At 51.5% G+C, this 14,649-nt stretch overlaps 1 protein-coding gene across 1 annotated transcript; it reads right to left on the reverse strand.

Moving 5' to 3' along the window:
- Positions 1 to 10,910: 10,910 nt before the first annotated feature.
- LOC132331465 (cell surface glycoprotein 1-like) lies at positions 10,911 to 12,044 on the reverse strand. Its single transcript, XM_059854881.1, has one exon. It carries the CDS (start codon positions 12,042 to 12,044, stop codon positions 10,911 to 10,913), a length of 1,134 nt encoding a protein of 377 aa, XP_059710864.1.
- Positions 12,045 to 14,649: the final 2,605 nt, after the last annotated feature.

The following is a 14,649-nucleotide window of genomic DNA, read 5'->3' on the forward strand; positions in this document are numbered from 1 at the left end:
ATGGCCACCACCTACCTGTGACCCCTGGCCACCACCTACCTGTGACCCATGGCCACCACCTACCTGTGACCCCCTGGCCACCACCTACCTGTGACCCCCTGGCCACCACCTACCTGTGACCCCTGGGCCACCACCTACCTGTGACCCCCTGGCCACCACCTACCTGTGACCCTGGGCCACCACCTACCTGTGACCCATGGCCACCACCTACCTGTGACCCCTGGCCACCACCTACCTGTGACCCCTGCCCACCACCTACCTGTGACCCCGGGCCACCACCTACCTGTGACCCCCTGGCCACCACCTACCTGTGACCCCCTGGCCACCACCTACCTGTGACCCCTGCCCACCACCTACCTGTGACCCCTGGGCCACCACCTACCTGTGACCCCTGCCCACCACCTACCTGTGACCCATGGCCACCACCTTCCTGTGACCCCGGGCCACCATCTACCTGTGACCCTGGGCCACCACCTACCTGTGACCCCTGGCCACCACCTACCTGTGACCCATGGCCACCACCTACCTGTGACCCCCTGGCCACCACCTACCTGTGACCCCTGCCCACCACCTTCCTGTGACCCCCCTGGCCACCACCTACCTGTGACCCCCGGGCCACCACCCACCTGTGACCCCTGGCCACCACCTACCTGTGACCCCCTGGCCACCACCTACCTGTGACCCCTGGCCACCACCTACCTGTGACCCCTGGCCACCACCTTCCTGTGACCCATGGCCACCACCTACCTGTGACCCCTGGCCACCACCTACCTGTGACCCCCTGGCCACCACCTACCTGTGACCCATGGCCACCACCTTCCTGTGACCCATGGCCACCACCTACCTGTGACCCCCTGGCCACCACCTACCTGTGACCCCTGGGCCACCACCTACCTGTGACCCCTGGGCCACCACCTACCTGTGACCCCTGGGCCACCACCTACCTGTGACCCCTGGGCCACCAAAGCTTGTAACCCTGGGCCACCACCTACCTGTAACCCCGGGCCACCACCTACCTGTGACCCCGGGCCACCCAAGCCTGCCCGAGGGGCACCACGGGATGGCCACGAGGCCACCCCAGGGCCCGTGGGGCACAGGGAGCAGGGAGAGTGCCTGCAGGGCCTGAGGGACAATGGCATCTCACCTGCCAGGATAGGAAACAACAGAGCTCTGGCAGCCAGGGAGACAAACAGCAGGAACACTCCGTGCCCCTGGCACTGTCCCTCCCCTGAGGGACAAAGTCCCACCGTGGGGACACTGCCCGAGGAGCAGCTGCCACCTCCCCTGGGGACATCCAGGGGTTCTTCTGATGTCCTGCCAGCCAGGGAATGTGGTTAGAAACCCAGCCCTGGGGTGCACAGGTCTCTGACACTGCCAAGAGGATGCCAGCAGTGAGGACTTTCTGCTTTCCTCAATCAACTGGATGTAAAAAGTTAATTTTCCTTATTTAATCCCGGTGGACTTTATCCTTTTATTGTGTATATGTGTCCGTGCTGCTGCTCTCAGGTTTAAATAGGGAAATTTGAAAGATTTTGTATGGCTGGGAAATAATTTTAAATATTTAACTGGTTTGATTTTCCCTCTTTTTCCTGCTTTTGCTCTACTTCGTAACTGAATGTTTTAAATTCTCTTCTCCATTCTGTAACTTTTCAAAATTTCTGCAAATCTGGAAAACCCCCAGTTTGTTTGATTTTCTTTGTTACTTTCAAACGATTCCAAAGTGGAGGAAGTGCTGTAGAAGAGACTGAAAGGAGAAAAGGTGATCAAAAAAAGAATGAGAAGCCTGCAGGTGATGAAATGAGCTCAGAGATTATTCAAGGCTGAGTAGAAATAAAATTTAAAATTTTCCAACATAGCAAAATGTATCTTTGGCAAAAAAATGTGGCTGGAAATGTGGAAAAATGAGGAAAAACTGCTTTTTTCCTGTACCTTGCAGTCAGTGGGTGCAGGGCTGGAGCAGGGATGTTCTGGCCTTGCCCAGTCTGGCTGTGCAGTGTGTGAGGAGGAGGAGGATGGCCTGAGGCTGGAAGGGGAGTGGAGGGAGTGGGGTCTGAGGGATCTGCCAGGGTGGTTTGGTTCCTGCTCCCGTGGTGTGGCTGCTGCAGGTTTCTGGCTCAAAGCTGGGAATGTTGTCCCACGAAATGCCAATGTTTGTCCTTGGAGCCTGGTCCCTCACAAGCACAGAGTGTTCCTGGAATTTGCCTCCCTGGCTGCCAGAGCTCTGCTGTTTGTTATCCTGACAGGTGAGATGCCAGCGTTTGGGAAGGAGCATTCACCCAAATTAGAGTGAGGAAAAATTAATTTCTGCAGCACGGGGATGCCTGAGCTCTGCTGCCCAGAGGGGTTCTCAGCCTGATCCACCCAAACACCCTCAAACCTCTGGGGAGAAAGCCTGGACCTTGGAGCAAGGAACTGCCACAGCCAGGGAAAGGGAAAGGAGGCTGAACTGAAAAGGCTGTTTGCTTTCTCCTCTTGGGCTGTCTGCACTCTGGGGAACTCTGAGCTCCCCTGCTTGGCTGGTTTCCCCATAACTTCTAATCACTTCCCATGATGGTGGCCCCAGGGGACAGTGGTGCTCCGGGGGACCCTGCAGGAAGATGGTGAGGCCACAGGTGGGCTCAGCACAGGGAATAAAACCAAAAATACTCAAAATTGGCTCCAGACTTCCCAAAGCTCTTGGGAAAGAATGAAATGATCCGATTCCTGAAAATCCTTGTATCAACTAAAACATGGGGATGGGTGTCAGATCCTGGAATGTGGCAGAGGGATGAGAAGAACCTTGTTAAAGCCAAATTTAGTCACAGAAGATATGGAAGCCCAGCATGGAAGAGCAGCAGGGCAATGTGAGGATGGACTCACGATGGGAGATTTCCACAGGAGGTCTGGAGGTGAGGAAAGGAGATTTTGTCCATTTAATCTTCAACACCTGGACCAACAAATCCTCACCTTGCCTCAGAACAAACCACTGAGTCTGTGGGGAAGGAAGTCAATTCATAGGTGAGAACCTGGAATTTATTGCCTTGAGTTCCAAATCACATCCTGCAATTCCCCCTGAGTTCACAGGTAATGGTGAGCTGGCCATCAAAAGCAGCTTTTACACCCCAGATACTCTGTGTGTCCTGCCCTCAGAGCCAGGGCTCAGCCTGCCACCTCTGAGTGATGTCACTGAGTCCTGGTGTCACCAACGTGCTGCCCCTCGTGTGTGGGACCAGCACAGCTCTGTGTCACCTGCTGTCCCCAGGCTTGTCACCAGGCACTCACAGCCTGCCCTTCAGCCTCAGCCTGATGGGAGCAATATGGGATGCACTGCTCTGGAGTCAGAAATAACTCCCTAAAATAGGGAGCCCAGCCACACTTCTCCTGCCTTCAATTAAAACTTGGAGGAAAATAAAACAGAAATTCAGCTGGCAGCTTCTTCCAGTCACCCTCCTAAAAGGAGAAACACAGAGATCATCAATGCAGTGTAGAATGAGAGCAGGGAACTTCTCAAGCAAATGTATAAATAGGTTTTGTTGGTTTTTTTTCAAACAACATGTATCAGAACAGTTTGGATTTAAATATCCAAAATATTTAGGATTTAAATATCTGAACCACTTTGGATTTAGATAATTTGGATATAAATATCTGAACCACTTTGGATTTAAGTATCCAAAACCTTTTGGATTTAAATATCCAAACCACTTTGGATTTAGGTAATTTGGATATAAATATCTGAACGACTTTGGATTTAAGTATCCAAAACATTTTGGATTTAAATATCCACCAGGAGCACGTTGGTAGCTCTGATTGTGCAGTATTTTCTCTGTTGCTTTGCTCATCCTTGCAGGAACCATCCTGGTCCTTGGCAATGGCAGCATTGAGAGCTCACTGAGGGTCCTTGGGCACACCCTGGAAAAAGGGCTGGATGCAAACAACCTCCTCAGAGCCCACAGCTCCAGGACTCTGCCATGGAAAGAGCTCCCAGAGAAGCCAGCACCTCCAGTCCCTTCCACATCCCAGCATTGGGGTCTAACCTAAACCAACCCAAAATCCAGCCCTGCTCATTCCTGAACGTGAGCAATTTCCAAACCCTCCAAGTCTCACAGATCAGCTTTGCTTCTCTAGGAAACAAATCCTGCCAAATACTGGCTCCCACTTCCACGAGCAGGTTTCTGCAAGGACAATAATCCGTGTTTGTCTGAAGAGCTGATGTCCCCCGTGACTCCTGTGCCCCATCCCGTGCATCCTTCAGGGATCCCAGTCTGGGTGGGTGTGTGGCCTCAGGAACACCCAAACCCAACTGGGCTCAGCTGGGAACCATCCCAGGGCTCTGGCTGGGAAGGGCTGGCTCACACCTCAGCCTTTGTCACCTCCCCTCGTGCAGGGGGGACGGAGCACGGGAGCAGCTGACCCCTGGCAGGGAGGGAGCAGCGCTGGCTTCCAGCTGCCTGCAATCCACACGATCCCCAGGGATCCCCTGGGCTGCACCCCTGCTGCCAGCGGGACTCAGCCTGGATGGGATTTCCTGGAAATGGGAACCTTGGGCTGAGCGCTGCCTGCCCGGGGCTGCTTTGTGACGGCTGAGCCCAGCTCCGGGAAGCTTCCCAAGGAAATGCTACCCCACAGTTCCCCCTCCATCCCAAACAAAGTGTTCCCTAGCGTGTCTGATGGGCTGGAGCAGAGCAGGGAGGAATGCTGAGGTGCTGCACGCAGGCCCTGCATGCAGCACGGGGATAAATGGGATAAGCTGGACGTTATTTTTCCAGCCGTTCCAATTCCGAGCTCAGCCACCCCTGGGACTAACCTTGCCTGCTTCTTGTTGACAAGTGCTCTAATTCATCCCCCTGCTGATGACTAATATTCCTTGGGTAAAATCCCTGGCCTTGCTGAGGTCAAATGCAAAACTCCCATTAACTCTAATGGGGCCAGGATTTTCCTTGGATCCCTGTGTGTCCTGGTGGCACCTTGGAGCTTCCTGCCCTCCCCAGGCTCGGCCAGCTGCAGGAACACAATCCCTCCCTCCCCACTGACACACCTCCAGCACCCACTCGGCAGCCAGGAGTATTTGGGTGAGAAGAGCTGCTTCCCAAACTTTCAGCAGCACCAGGAGGCAGCTGTGCCTCCAGCAGCCTGCTCTGAGGCCATCCCGTGGGATCAGGGGATGGGACCACCCAGCAAGGTCACTTCTGCTGTTTGGGGACAATGAGAGGATTCCTGCAGCTTCTGTGCTCCAGGGATTGGATTGGGGATTGTTTCCACTGAAACACTAAAGACATGCCTGCAGCAGGTAGGAAGGGTTTATATTGCACCTGTAAAGGAGCGGGACATTGATTAATTAGATGTCAAATTACAGCTACCTCGAGCTGGCTCAATTATTCCCTAAATCTCTCCATTGTCTAATTAGGCGAAGAAAGAAGCAAAATCAGACTTGATTCATTTGACTGCTTCACTGAAATGACCTGGAGCTCCCAAAACAGTTTGTGCTGGGGTTGGTTTTGCCAGGTCCCTACCTGGGACCCCCACCAGGGACCCCAGTGCCCCAGCCCAGGGTCTCTGCCCCACCCCAGTGATCCCAGCCCCAGCCCCTCCAGGAGATCCCCCAGGCAGCCCTAACAGCTCTCACACTGTCTCAGGACATCAAAAGATTTAGATTTATTTGCTTCTGCAGATGTGGACACTGTAATATAAATGTTGTGTCTATCTTCTCTGGATATCCACTCCCCAGCCCTGGAAGTGCTCAGTGGGGCTTGCACAAACCTGGCATGGAGAAAGATGGCCCTGCCTGTGGAACAAGATGGTCTTTGGGTCCCTTCCAACCCAAACCCTTTCATGATTCCACAAAAATCCTGGCATTTAAGTAACTGCAACTTTTAGGACACACCGAAATCACTTGGGGTTTTTTTTTAGGATAGAAGTAAAAATACATTTACACAATAGCTATTGTTTGAGAGCCAAGATTGCCTCCTGATCTCTGCCCCTGCCCTTCCCTTCTGGCTCCTCCTCAGCAGGAAAATCAGCGTGGACCTTGGTGGCTGAGTCCTGGAGGGGATGGAGGGGGACCCTGGGTCCGAGGGGTCCTTCCCAGCCTTTGCTGGCACTGCCACAGCAGGTGGCTCCTTGGGCTCAGTGGCACCACGGCCACCCCCAGGCACTGCTCAGCCACTGCCTTGGATGTGGTTTTCCCACCCAGAGCGTGGGTAAAGGTCACTGAAAATCCAGGATGACAGAAGCAACGCCAATGCCTCCGGGTTAGGAGCAAAAATCCCCGGTTTTCACTGGCAGCTCTTGGTGGAAAAGATGTGTGTGTGAGAGGGTTTTGTTCGTAGGGAGTTTGTAAAGGATAACTGTGCATCACCCCAGCGCTCCCAGCAAAGGCTGCAGGGCTGCCTGAGGTGGCAGCAGGCTTTCCTGGGGCTGAGCAGCAGCAGGAGGCCACGTGTCCCAGGGCAGAGCCAGCCCAAAGGCCCAGCCTGGCTGAGTGCCTCCAGCCCAAGGGAGAACGTGCATGACCAGGCTGTTGTTTGTGCTTTGAAGGACACGAGTGTGAGGAGCCTTTGCTCTGGTGCAGGTGGTGTTTAGGCAACAGCAGAGTCTGTTTTTCCAGCTGTCTGTGACTGTGCCTCGGCTCAGAGAGTCACAGAATCCCAGAATGGTTCAGGTCGGAGGGGACCTTAAAAAAAACCACTTTGTCCCACCCCGTCCCACACCTTGCAGTGTCCCAGGGTGCCCCAAGCCCTGCTCAGCCTGGCCTGGGACACTTCCAGGGACAGCTGCTGGTTCCATGAAGTCCCTCTGTGTCCCTCTGCCCAGCCAGCAGGGAGCAGGACAATGCCAGCACCAGGGAAATCATGGAAGCACAGTGTCCCCTAACACCTTTGGGCTGTTGCTGATGTTTTACAGCCACAGTTCCCACCAGCCCTGGTCACTGCAGAAGTCCAGAGAGGTGCATCTTGTTTTGATCATTACATTTTGGGTTAGGGAACTCAGCTTGATGTGAAATCCAAAAATGCCAGAAATGCCTTTTGTCCACCAGTGGTTTTCAGCAGCTTGTTAAACACTCACAGATTGTTTGGGCAGCCTAAACCCTGACAGGCCTGTGATGGAGACATCTTTCCTTTATTTGGGCTGAAGTGTGAGGTTACACAGCTCTCACTCCCTCAGCCATCGCTGCATCCCAAAGCATGGCTTGGGAAAAACAGCCCTGCAGAGTGCTCAGCTGGACTTGGCCAGAGCTGTCTGAACACTCCCATTGATCATGGAGCACTCCAAGCTTTGTGAGCTCCTGGAGAGGTGGGCAGAGAGAGGAGAGTGCCTGGCTGCCCGTGCTGACAGGTCCAGCTGCAGGCGTTTGGGCAGTAATGTGCAGGTGGCAGAAGGGTAAATAACGTGGGCATGGAGAGGGTGAGCAGGATCTGCTGATGGAAGGAGGGGATTGAGGTTCAGGACTGCTGGGTGGGGAGCTTTTTGGCTCCACAGGCCAAAAATGTGGAGTGGGAAAATCCACCTTAAAGAACAACAAGCTTGGCTCTGACCCATGAAGCTCCTGGATGTGCTGGAAGCTGGGTGGTGACCTGGAGAAAGCCATGGTGTGGTCTTGGAATCCTTGAGAAGAGTCCCAGGAGCAGGATGTCTGCTCATATCCAGATGGTTTGGGGTCCAGGAGGTCCCAGCTGGTCCCCCCTCCCTGCAGGTGCTGCTGTGCCAAGGGAAGCAGGTGAGTGTCCAGCACCTGGGCTTTGGTGTTACCCAAAGGAGCCAAGAGCTTTAGGGACAGCCTTGCTCTGTTCCAGACACAGAGGGGAGGGGCAATCAATAATTTGGGGGAGCCCAGGCTGTGAAATCCACCCATCAAATATCCTAAATTGTTATTTTGGGCATGGGAGAGCCAGGACTGCTCCGTGCCTGGCTGAGGTTCTGGTGCTTTCAGCTGGCTAAGCCATCCAGCTTTTCTGTTCAGCTCCAGTGCAGTAAAAATGGTAATTATGGTAAATTGTGACTTTTCTCTTGATAAAGATGTACACAAATGGGCTTTAAGGGAACAACTGAATTTTGCTGAGCCCTTCTGGGTTCCTCTGTGGCACCAGAGCAGACATCTGCCATGGTTTGAGGGTGGGTGGAATCACCACAAGCCTTGTTCTGCTGCACAACAGGGTCAGAAGTCTTTCTTCCAGCTCTCCTGGCAACACCTGCAGGCTCAAAAGGGCCACAAAATCAGAATTAACACACTTTGAACCAGACACCGTCCTGTATTAGCACAGTCCTATTTGCAGCTAGTGCAGGAGAAATGTGGAATTTCCCTTCTAAAAGACCCTTGAGCCTCCACCCTCCCCCTGGAGGGGCTGAGCCCCTCGGCCTCCCTTCCCTGCCTGGGGAGGATCAGCACTCAGGAGCCTCTCCTGGCTCCTGCACAGCCTCTGTCAAAGCTGCTGCACACAGGCACCAGACCGCGGGTGTAATTTTGACTTCTCCCAGTTTAATTCCCCTCAAAATTGAGTTTTACCCACAGAAGTGATGAAGTTTTGGGTTGTTTTGCAGTAAAGTGCTGCCTCCTGCTGGGTGCAGGGCCCTGTAAAAGAGACTGCTCAGTCATTTATTACAGAGGATTTCTCTCACCTGAACTTTGGAAAAGGCTTTGTAGAGATTGCTGATTGATTCTTATTACATGCCCTTGCCAAACCCCATGTTTTTAATAATTTAGGAAAATACTAGACAACTATATTGTGAGTCTTTTCAGAAACTAGAGAAGGCCTAAAGCATCTTTAAGAATCCCCTAGTTCAGACTCTGATCTGTTCCCAAAATGAGTGACAGAATTACTCAATAATGTTGACTAAAAGGAGATTTATACTACAGACAAGCCTTACCCTAATGTATGCTACTGTTCACTGTGGGGCAACTTTGCCATAAAGGTAGGAATCCCTATTTCTGTCAATCCTTGAACAAAATGTGTTCGCACATCCTCGTAAATTACTTATCAACATGATTTTTAAAAATTAATTTTATTCCTTTGTGCAATTCCCTTAACTAACAGGAACTGAAAATATTCTGAGATATGGATACCCCAGAGTAAATTTATACACCAGTACACCCTGGCAATGCACACCTTCTATATGCTGAAATGTCAATTTTCTCTTGGTGCTCTGGGGATGGAGAGCTTATTGATGACACCAATAACTAATTACTTCACCTAACCAATTTATTCTATTTACAAATGGCTCATGGGCTGTCAGTGGCAATATCTGGATGTGTTCAATATTGCTGTTGTTGCATTAGTAAGGAAAATCTTGCCCGTATATTCTCACTTTGATTTCTCCTCCCTTTCCTGGAAAGGCTTTTGCTGTTCATGTCCCTTTTGTCCGTCCCGTGATGAAGGGGTGACACAAAAAAAACCCATTCTGAGGCTTTTCTGCAAAATCCCGACAACCCACTAGATGGCAAACAACCCTTGAAAAAGCCCACGAATACTGGCTGCCGTCTTATTTGAACAAGGCCAGTGAAATTCACCACCGGCAAATCGTTAATGGAATTATATTTTGGCTTTTAGTGAACGCCACACTACAGTGAAGTTGTCAAAAAAAAAAAACAGTAGTAAGATATAAAATTAAAAGCTGTTTCACATTCTTGGGTGTTGAGGTCCAGTATGAGCTTTTCCAGGGAATGGTTTGGGTTGGAAGGGACCTTTAAAGGGACACCTGCACCATCCCAGGGCGCTCCAGGGGAAGGCACAGCTTCTCTGGGCACCCTGTGCCAGGGAGGAATTCCTTCCCCGTGTCCTTCTGAGTTCACCCTCTCACTTGTGTCAGTGTAACACACACCTCAACGAGCTGGTGCTGCTTTTCTGCACGGCCCCACTCCCCCACAAGGACAGAATTTCATGTTTTATTGCAGCCAGTGGGGAGTTTGTCACTGACTCAGAGGTCACTCAGATACTGCTGGAGAAGTAAAGTCAGTCAGAGCAGTAGATGAAGAGGCAAGGACCTGATGGCCCTGATCTTTCTGCTGTGAATCATTCTCTGAGGAGGAAAAAATAGCATAAAAGACCTCTTGAGGTTAAGGAGACACTTGAAAACGCTTTAAAAGCAGAACAAACTTGCAAAGCCATGAAGAAATGCTTGGAGGGCTCACAGACCATGACAGGAATTCGTTCCTGCAGGGAGAGAAGGGGCCAGCTGACATCACCCCCAGCTCTACCCTCGCTCTGCTCCCTGCCCTCCTTGCTTTGCCAGCTGGTATTTTAACACTTGGATGACAGAAGTAGCAGCTTGTTTAATATTAAAGCAGCTTTTTTTCATTTATACACAAAAAGAGCTCTTCCTCAAGAGCAGAGCAGTGAGTTGTGGCCACAAAAGCCCAGCAGCAGAGCAGGAGAGGGTGTCAGAGCCCTTGCAGAGCAGATCTGAACACCCAAGAGCCTTCCTGGCCCCCCTGGCCATGCACACAGACAGTGCTGCCCTCCTGACCTCACCTCACCCTCACCCCGCGCTGATCACAGCTCGGGACATGCAAATGTGCAAATGCTGAAGTGGTGACAGAGTTGCTGGCTATTTCCATGAGGTGAGGCAGCTCTGTAGCTGTGTCTGTGCAGGGGAAGCACCTGCCAGCACCCTGGGCTGCTGGAGCTCCACGTTTCCTACCCCGTGATCTGATAAGAGGGCTTTGGTGACAGCCCTGTCCCCAGCAGCAGGATGTGGCCTGGCTGTGCTCACGGGGCCTCTCGGGGCTCACAGCCACGCTGTGTCCCAGGAGCCTGCCTGGGACAGGCACCTGTGCCTCCTGCTGCTCAGCAAGGTGGGACTGGGACTGTCCCTCTGGGCTGTGCCAGGTTTGCTACACAGTCTGAGGGGGCAGGAAACGTCCCAAGGCTCCCAATGCCCTGAGCCTGAACAGGGAGGCAATTCCTGGGGAAAGCTATTCCATCTTAAACAGATTTAACTCAGGAATGCTCGCCTGGGCTCAGCCTGCTGGCCCAGGTCAGCACAGGTGATGCTGGGCTGTGCAGGCTGAGTGCCACAGTCATGACAGAACCAGACATTGCACTTGGTGGCTTGTCCATGTCCTCGTGTTCCTCAGCTCCTGGAGGTGCCGTGTCCATGTCCAAGTGTTCCTCAGCTCCTGGAGGTGCCGTGTCCATGTCCACGTGTTCCTCAGCTCCTGGAGGTGGTTCATCCATGTCCACGTGTTCCTCAGCTCCTGGAGATGGTTCATCCATGTCCACATATTCCTCAGCTCCTGGAGGTGGTTCATCCATGTCCACATATTCCTCAGCTCCTGGAGGTGGTTCATCCATGACCACGTGTTCCTCAGCTCCTGGAGATGGTTCATCCATGTCCATGTGTTCCTCAGCTCCTGGAGATGGTTCATCCATGTCCACATATTCCTCAGCTCCTGGAGGTGGTTCATCCATGTCCACATATTCCTCAGCTCCTGGAGATGGTTCATCCATGTCCACGTGTTCCTCAGCTCCTGGAGATGGTTCATCCATGTCCATGTGTTCCTCAGCTCCTGGAGATGGTTCATCCATGTCCTCATGTTCCTCAGCTCCTGGAGGTGCCTTGTCCATGTCCACGTGTTCCTCAGCTCCTGGAGATGGTTCATCCATGTCCTCATGTTCCTCAGCTCCTGGAGGTGCCTTGTCCATGTCCACGTGTTCCTCAGCTCCTGGAGATGGTTCATCCATGTCCACATATTCCTCAGCTCCTGGAGGTGGTTCATCCATGTCCACATATTCCTCAGCTCCTGGAGGTGGTTCATCCATGTCCACGTGTTCCTCAGCTCCTGGAGGTGGTTCATCCATGTCCACATATTCCTCAGCTCCTGGAGGTGGTTCATCCATGTCCACATATTCCTCAGCTCCTGGAGGTGGTTCATCCATGTCCACATATTCCTCAGCTCCTGGAGGTGGTTCATCCATGTCCACGTGTTCCTCAGCTCCTGGAGGTGGTTCATCCATGTCCACATATTCCTCAGCTCCTGGAGGTGGTTCATCCATGACCACGTGTTCCTCAGCTCCTGGAGATGGTTCATCCATGTCCACATGTTCCTCAGCTCCTGGAGATGGTTCATCCATGTCCACGTGTTCCTCAGCTCCTGGAGGTGCCCTGTCCCTGCTGGCACACACTCCTCGGCTCCTGCCCCACAAAAGCTGGGTAAGCCTGGCCAGCCAAGCCAGCCTCATCTTTCTTTTTCTGTCCTTCAAAGCTGCAGACTCATGAGGAAAGCTCTAAAAATAGTTTAGGGGTCTCGTCATAGTGACAAATGTGCTCCTGCCAGAGCTGGAGCTATATCTGTCCCTGACGTGAGCCGTGCAGGATACAGCCTGTTCTCCTCTGTCCCCTCTGTGCCAGTGGCTCTGCTGTGACCTGCTCCAGCTGAACACCCTGACCTGCTCTTCCCTGCTCCCTCCTGCCCCACCACTGCTCAGCGGGGACAGACTTGGGACAGCCACACCTGCACACAAGGCACAGGAGGGGATGGCACCCAAGGACAAAGCCAGGCACGTTCCCTGCTCAGGCCTTTCCCCATCAGGAGGAGGCAGTGTGCAAGAGCCCCTCGCTGAAGCAGAGTGGGTTTGGGAACCTGGGCCGTGCTCAGCACCATCTCTCCCAGAGGCTGTTTTCCCACTTTTCTTACCCCAGCTGGGAACCCCAGCAGACCCACAGCATTCCACTGGGCCAGATGGGATTTCGAGTGACGCACTTGTGGGGATGTCACCCAGGCTGGTTGCGCGTTTCTCCTCGTTCCCAAAGGTGGCCAGCAGGGTTTGTCACCCGCCCAGGACCGGCTGTGCCACCGGGGACATGAAGCAGCCTGTTTGTTCCTGTCACACCTTCACGGTTTCGGGTGTCACCGGCAGTGCTGAGTCAAACCTGGGGCACAGCAGAAACCGCCTGCCCGGGGAGGCACGAGGCAGCAGAGATGTCACCACATCTCTGTCACGCTGTGGGGCAATTGCCCGCTGCGGTGCCAAGCTCTCCTTCCACCCCCTGGAGCTGCCCACGCACAATTCCAGCTGCTCGTGGCCAGGCCATGCACGGACACACCCTGGGGAAGGGCTAAGGCTGCTCACACCCAACCTCTGCACAGAGAGCAGCCCAAGGATCCCGCCTTAAAGGTCGTTATTGCTGCTGGTCTACGCCCCAGTGGGACTTGATAAGATCCAATAAATCAAATTCCACGTGCGGAAAAGCACTGGAATGCCAGTGTCTAAATGTGCTGGAAAATAGGTTTGAACTTCAGTGACTTCAAGCCTGATGTTCAATTTGTAAATGCATCAAACTGCTATATTTGTATATTTGTTTCTATTAATACTGCTGTTGCAGATAGGTGAGCTGTACAGTCTCTAGGAAAAACTAATTTTATACATGGTGAGTATTCCTTACTTCCTTGTTTTCCCAATACCTTTGGTGGAAGTCTGAGCAATTTGTGTGTGTTGTGATGGGAAACCTGAAGCCTCGAGTCCATAAACTCATGAACTGAGAGAAATGGGCTTCATTTAGGCACTAAATCTTCTGAAAAATCCGTATAACACTCACAAAAATGCAGACTTACTGAGAAATCAAAAGGCAACAAATCTTGTGCCTTGAGTATGAGGTTTTGAGAGCAGAAATTTTCCAGTTCTACAGTGAATTTTACGTTCTAGATGACAGAATAATTGAAACAAACCTGCTTTCATACGTGAACAACGTTTAAATCGTTTCTTGATACTTTAAGCCAGTTGCCAGCTGTGCCTCCAGTGCAGTAAATGAGAAACGAGTGAGAGGAATTCCGCTGAAACCAAGGCAGGGAGGGACGGGGGGAATGGAAGGTAAAGGCTCAGTTAAGCTGAAACAGAGAAACATTTAGAGCCAAGCGTATCCCGACTGCCCCGGTTTCACAGCCGGTTATTCACGGTGCAAACTGCAGGGTGTGACTCCACTGCTCAATTCCTCTTTTCTCTTTCAAAACCGGTGAGTAAGAGCTTAAAGAACTCACCCTCTGGGAACCATTTCAAATAATCCTGCTTGTTCCTCTGAGCTGTTAATTCAGAGCCCGAAATTGGAGTCTCTATAAATCTTTCATAAAGGTATCTCACGAATTTCTCTTCAAGTTATAATTTGGCAGAGCAAAACACTGTTTATCCAGCTGGAATAACTCCCATTGCCAAGGTTTTTTTGGCAGCAAACTTTTCTATCAATGCAAACCCAGTACTTGACACATGCGGGGCTGTACTTGCCATCAGAAGTCCTGCTCCAGCTGATAATGCAGATTTTTATGACTGAGATGGAGGGGAATTCCAGATTCTCAGTTAATTTATTACATTCAGCATGAAGAATTAAAGTCAATCTCCTAAACTACTTGATAGGAAAAAAAAGAAACTAACACCTTTCAACTGATGTTTTACTTTGGAGAATTTAGAATTTAATGAATAAATTGATCAATAAATTAATCTAAGCATATTCTGCATTGTCTTAGTCTTATCTATGTCTTATCTATGACAGCAGAAACTTTTAGATATCAGCTCATGTCAAAATATTTTGCTGCCTGAATTCCTATCACGTTATTTTCTTACAGCCATCATTCTTCAAGGAAATCAGATTTTTCTGTCATCACAGAATCTTATTTTCCCAAAATAATCCTTCTTTTCTGTTAAGGTAATTGCACACTGTAATTTGTAGGTAATTTTCTTACTAATT

This window comes from Haemorhous mexicanus, chromosome 10 (genome assembly GCF_027477595.1).
Source record: "Haemorhous mexicanus isolate bHaeMex1 chromosome 10, bHaeMex1.pri, whole genome shotgun sequence".
Classification (NCBI taxonomy): domain Eukaryota; kingdom Metazoa; phylum Chordata; class Aves; order Passeriformes; family Fringillidae; genus Haemorhous; species Haemorhous mexicanus.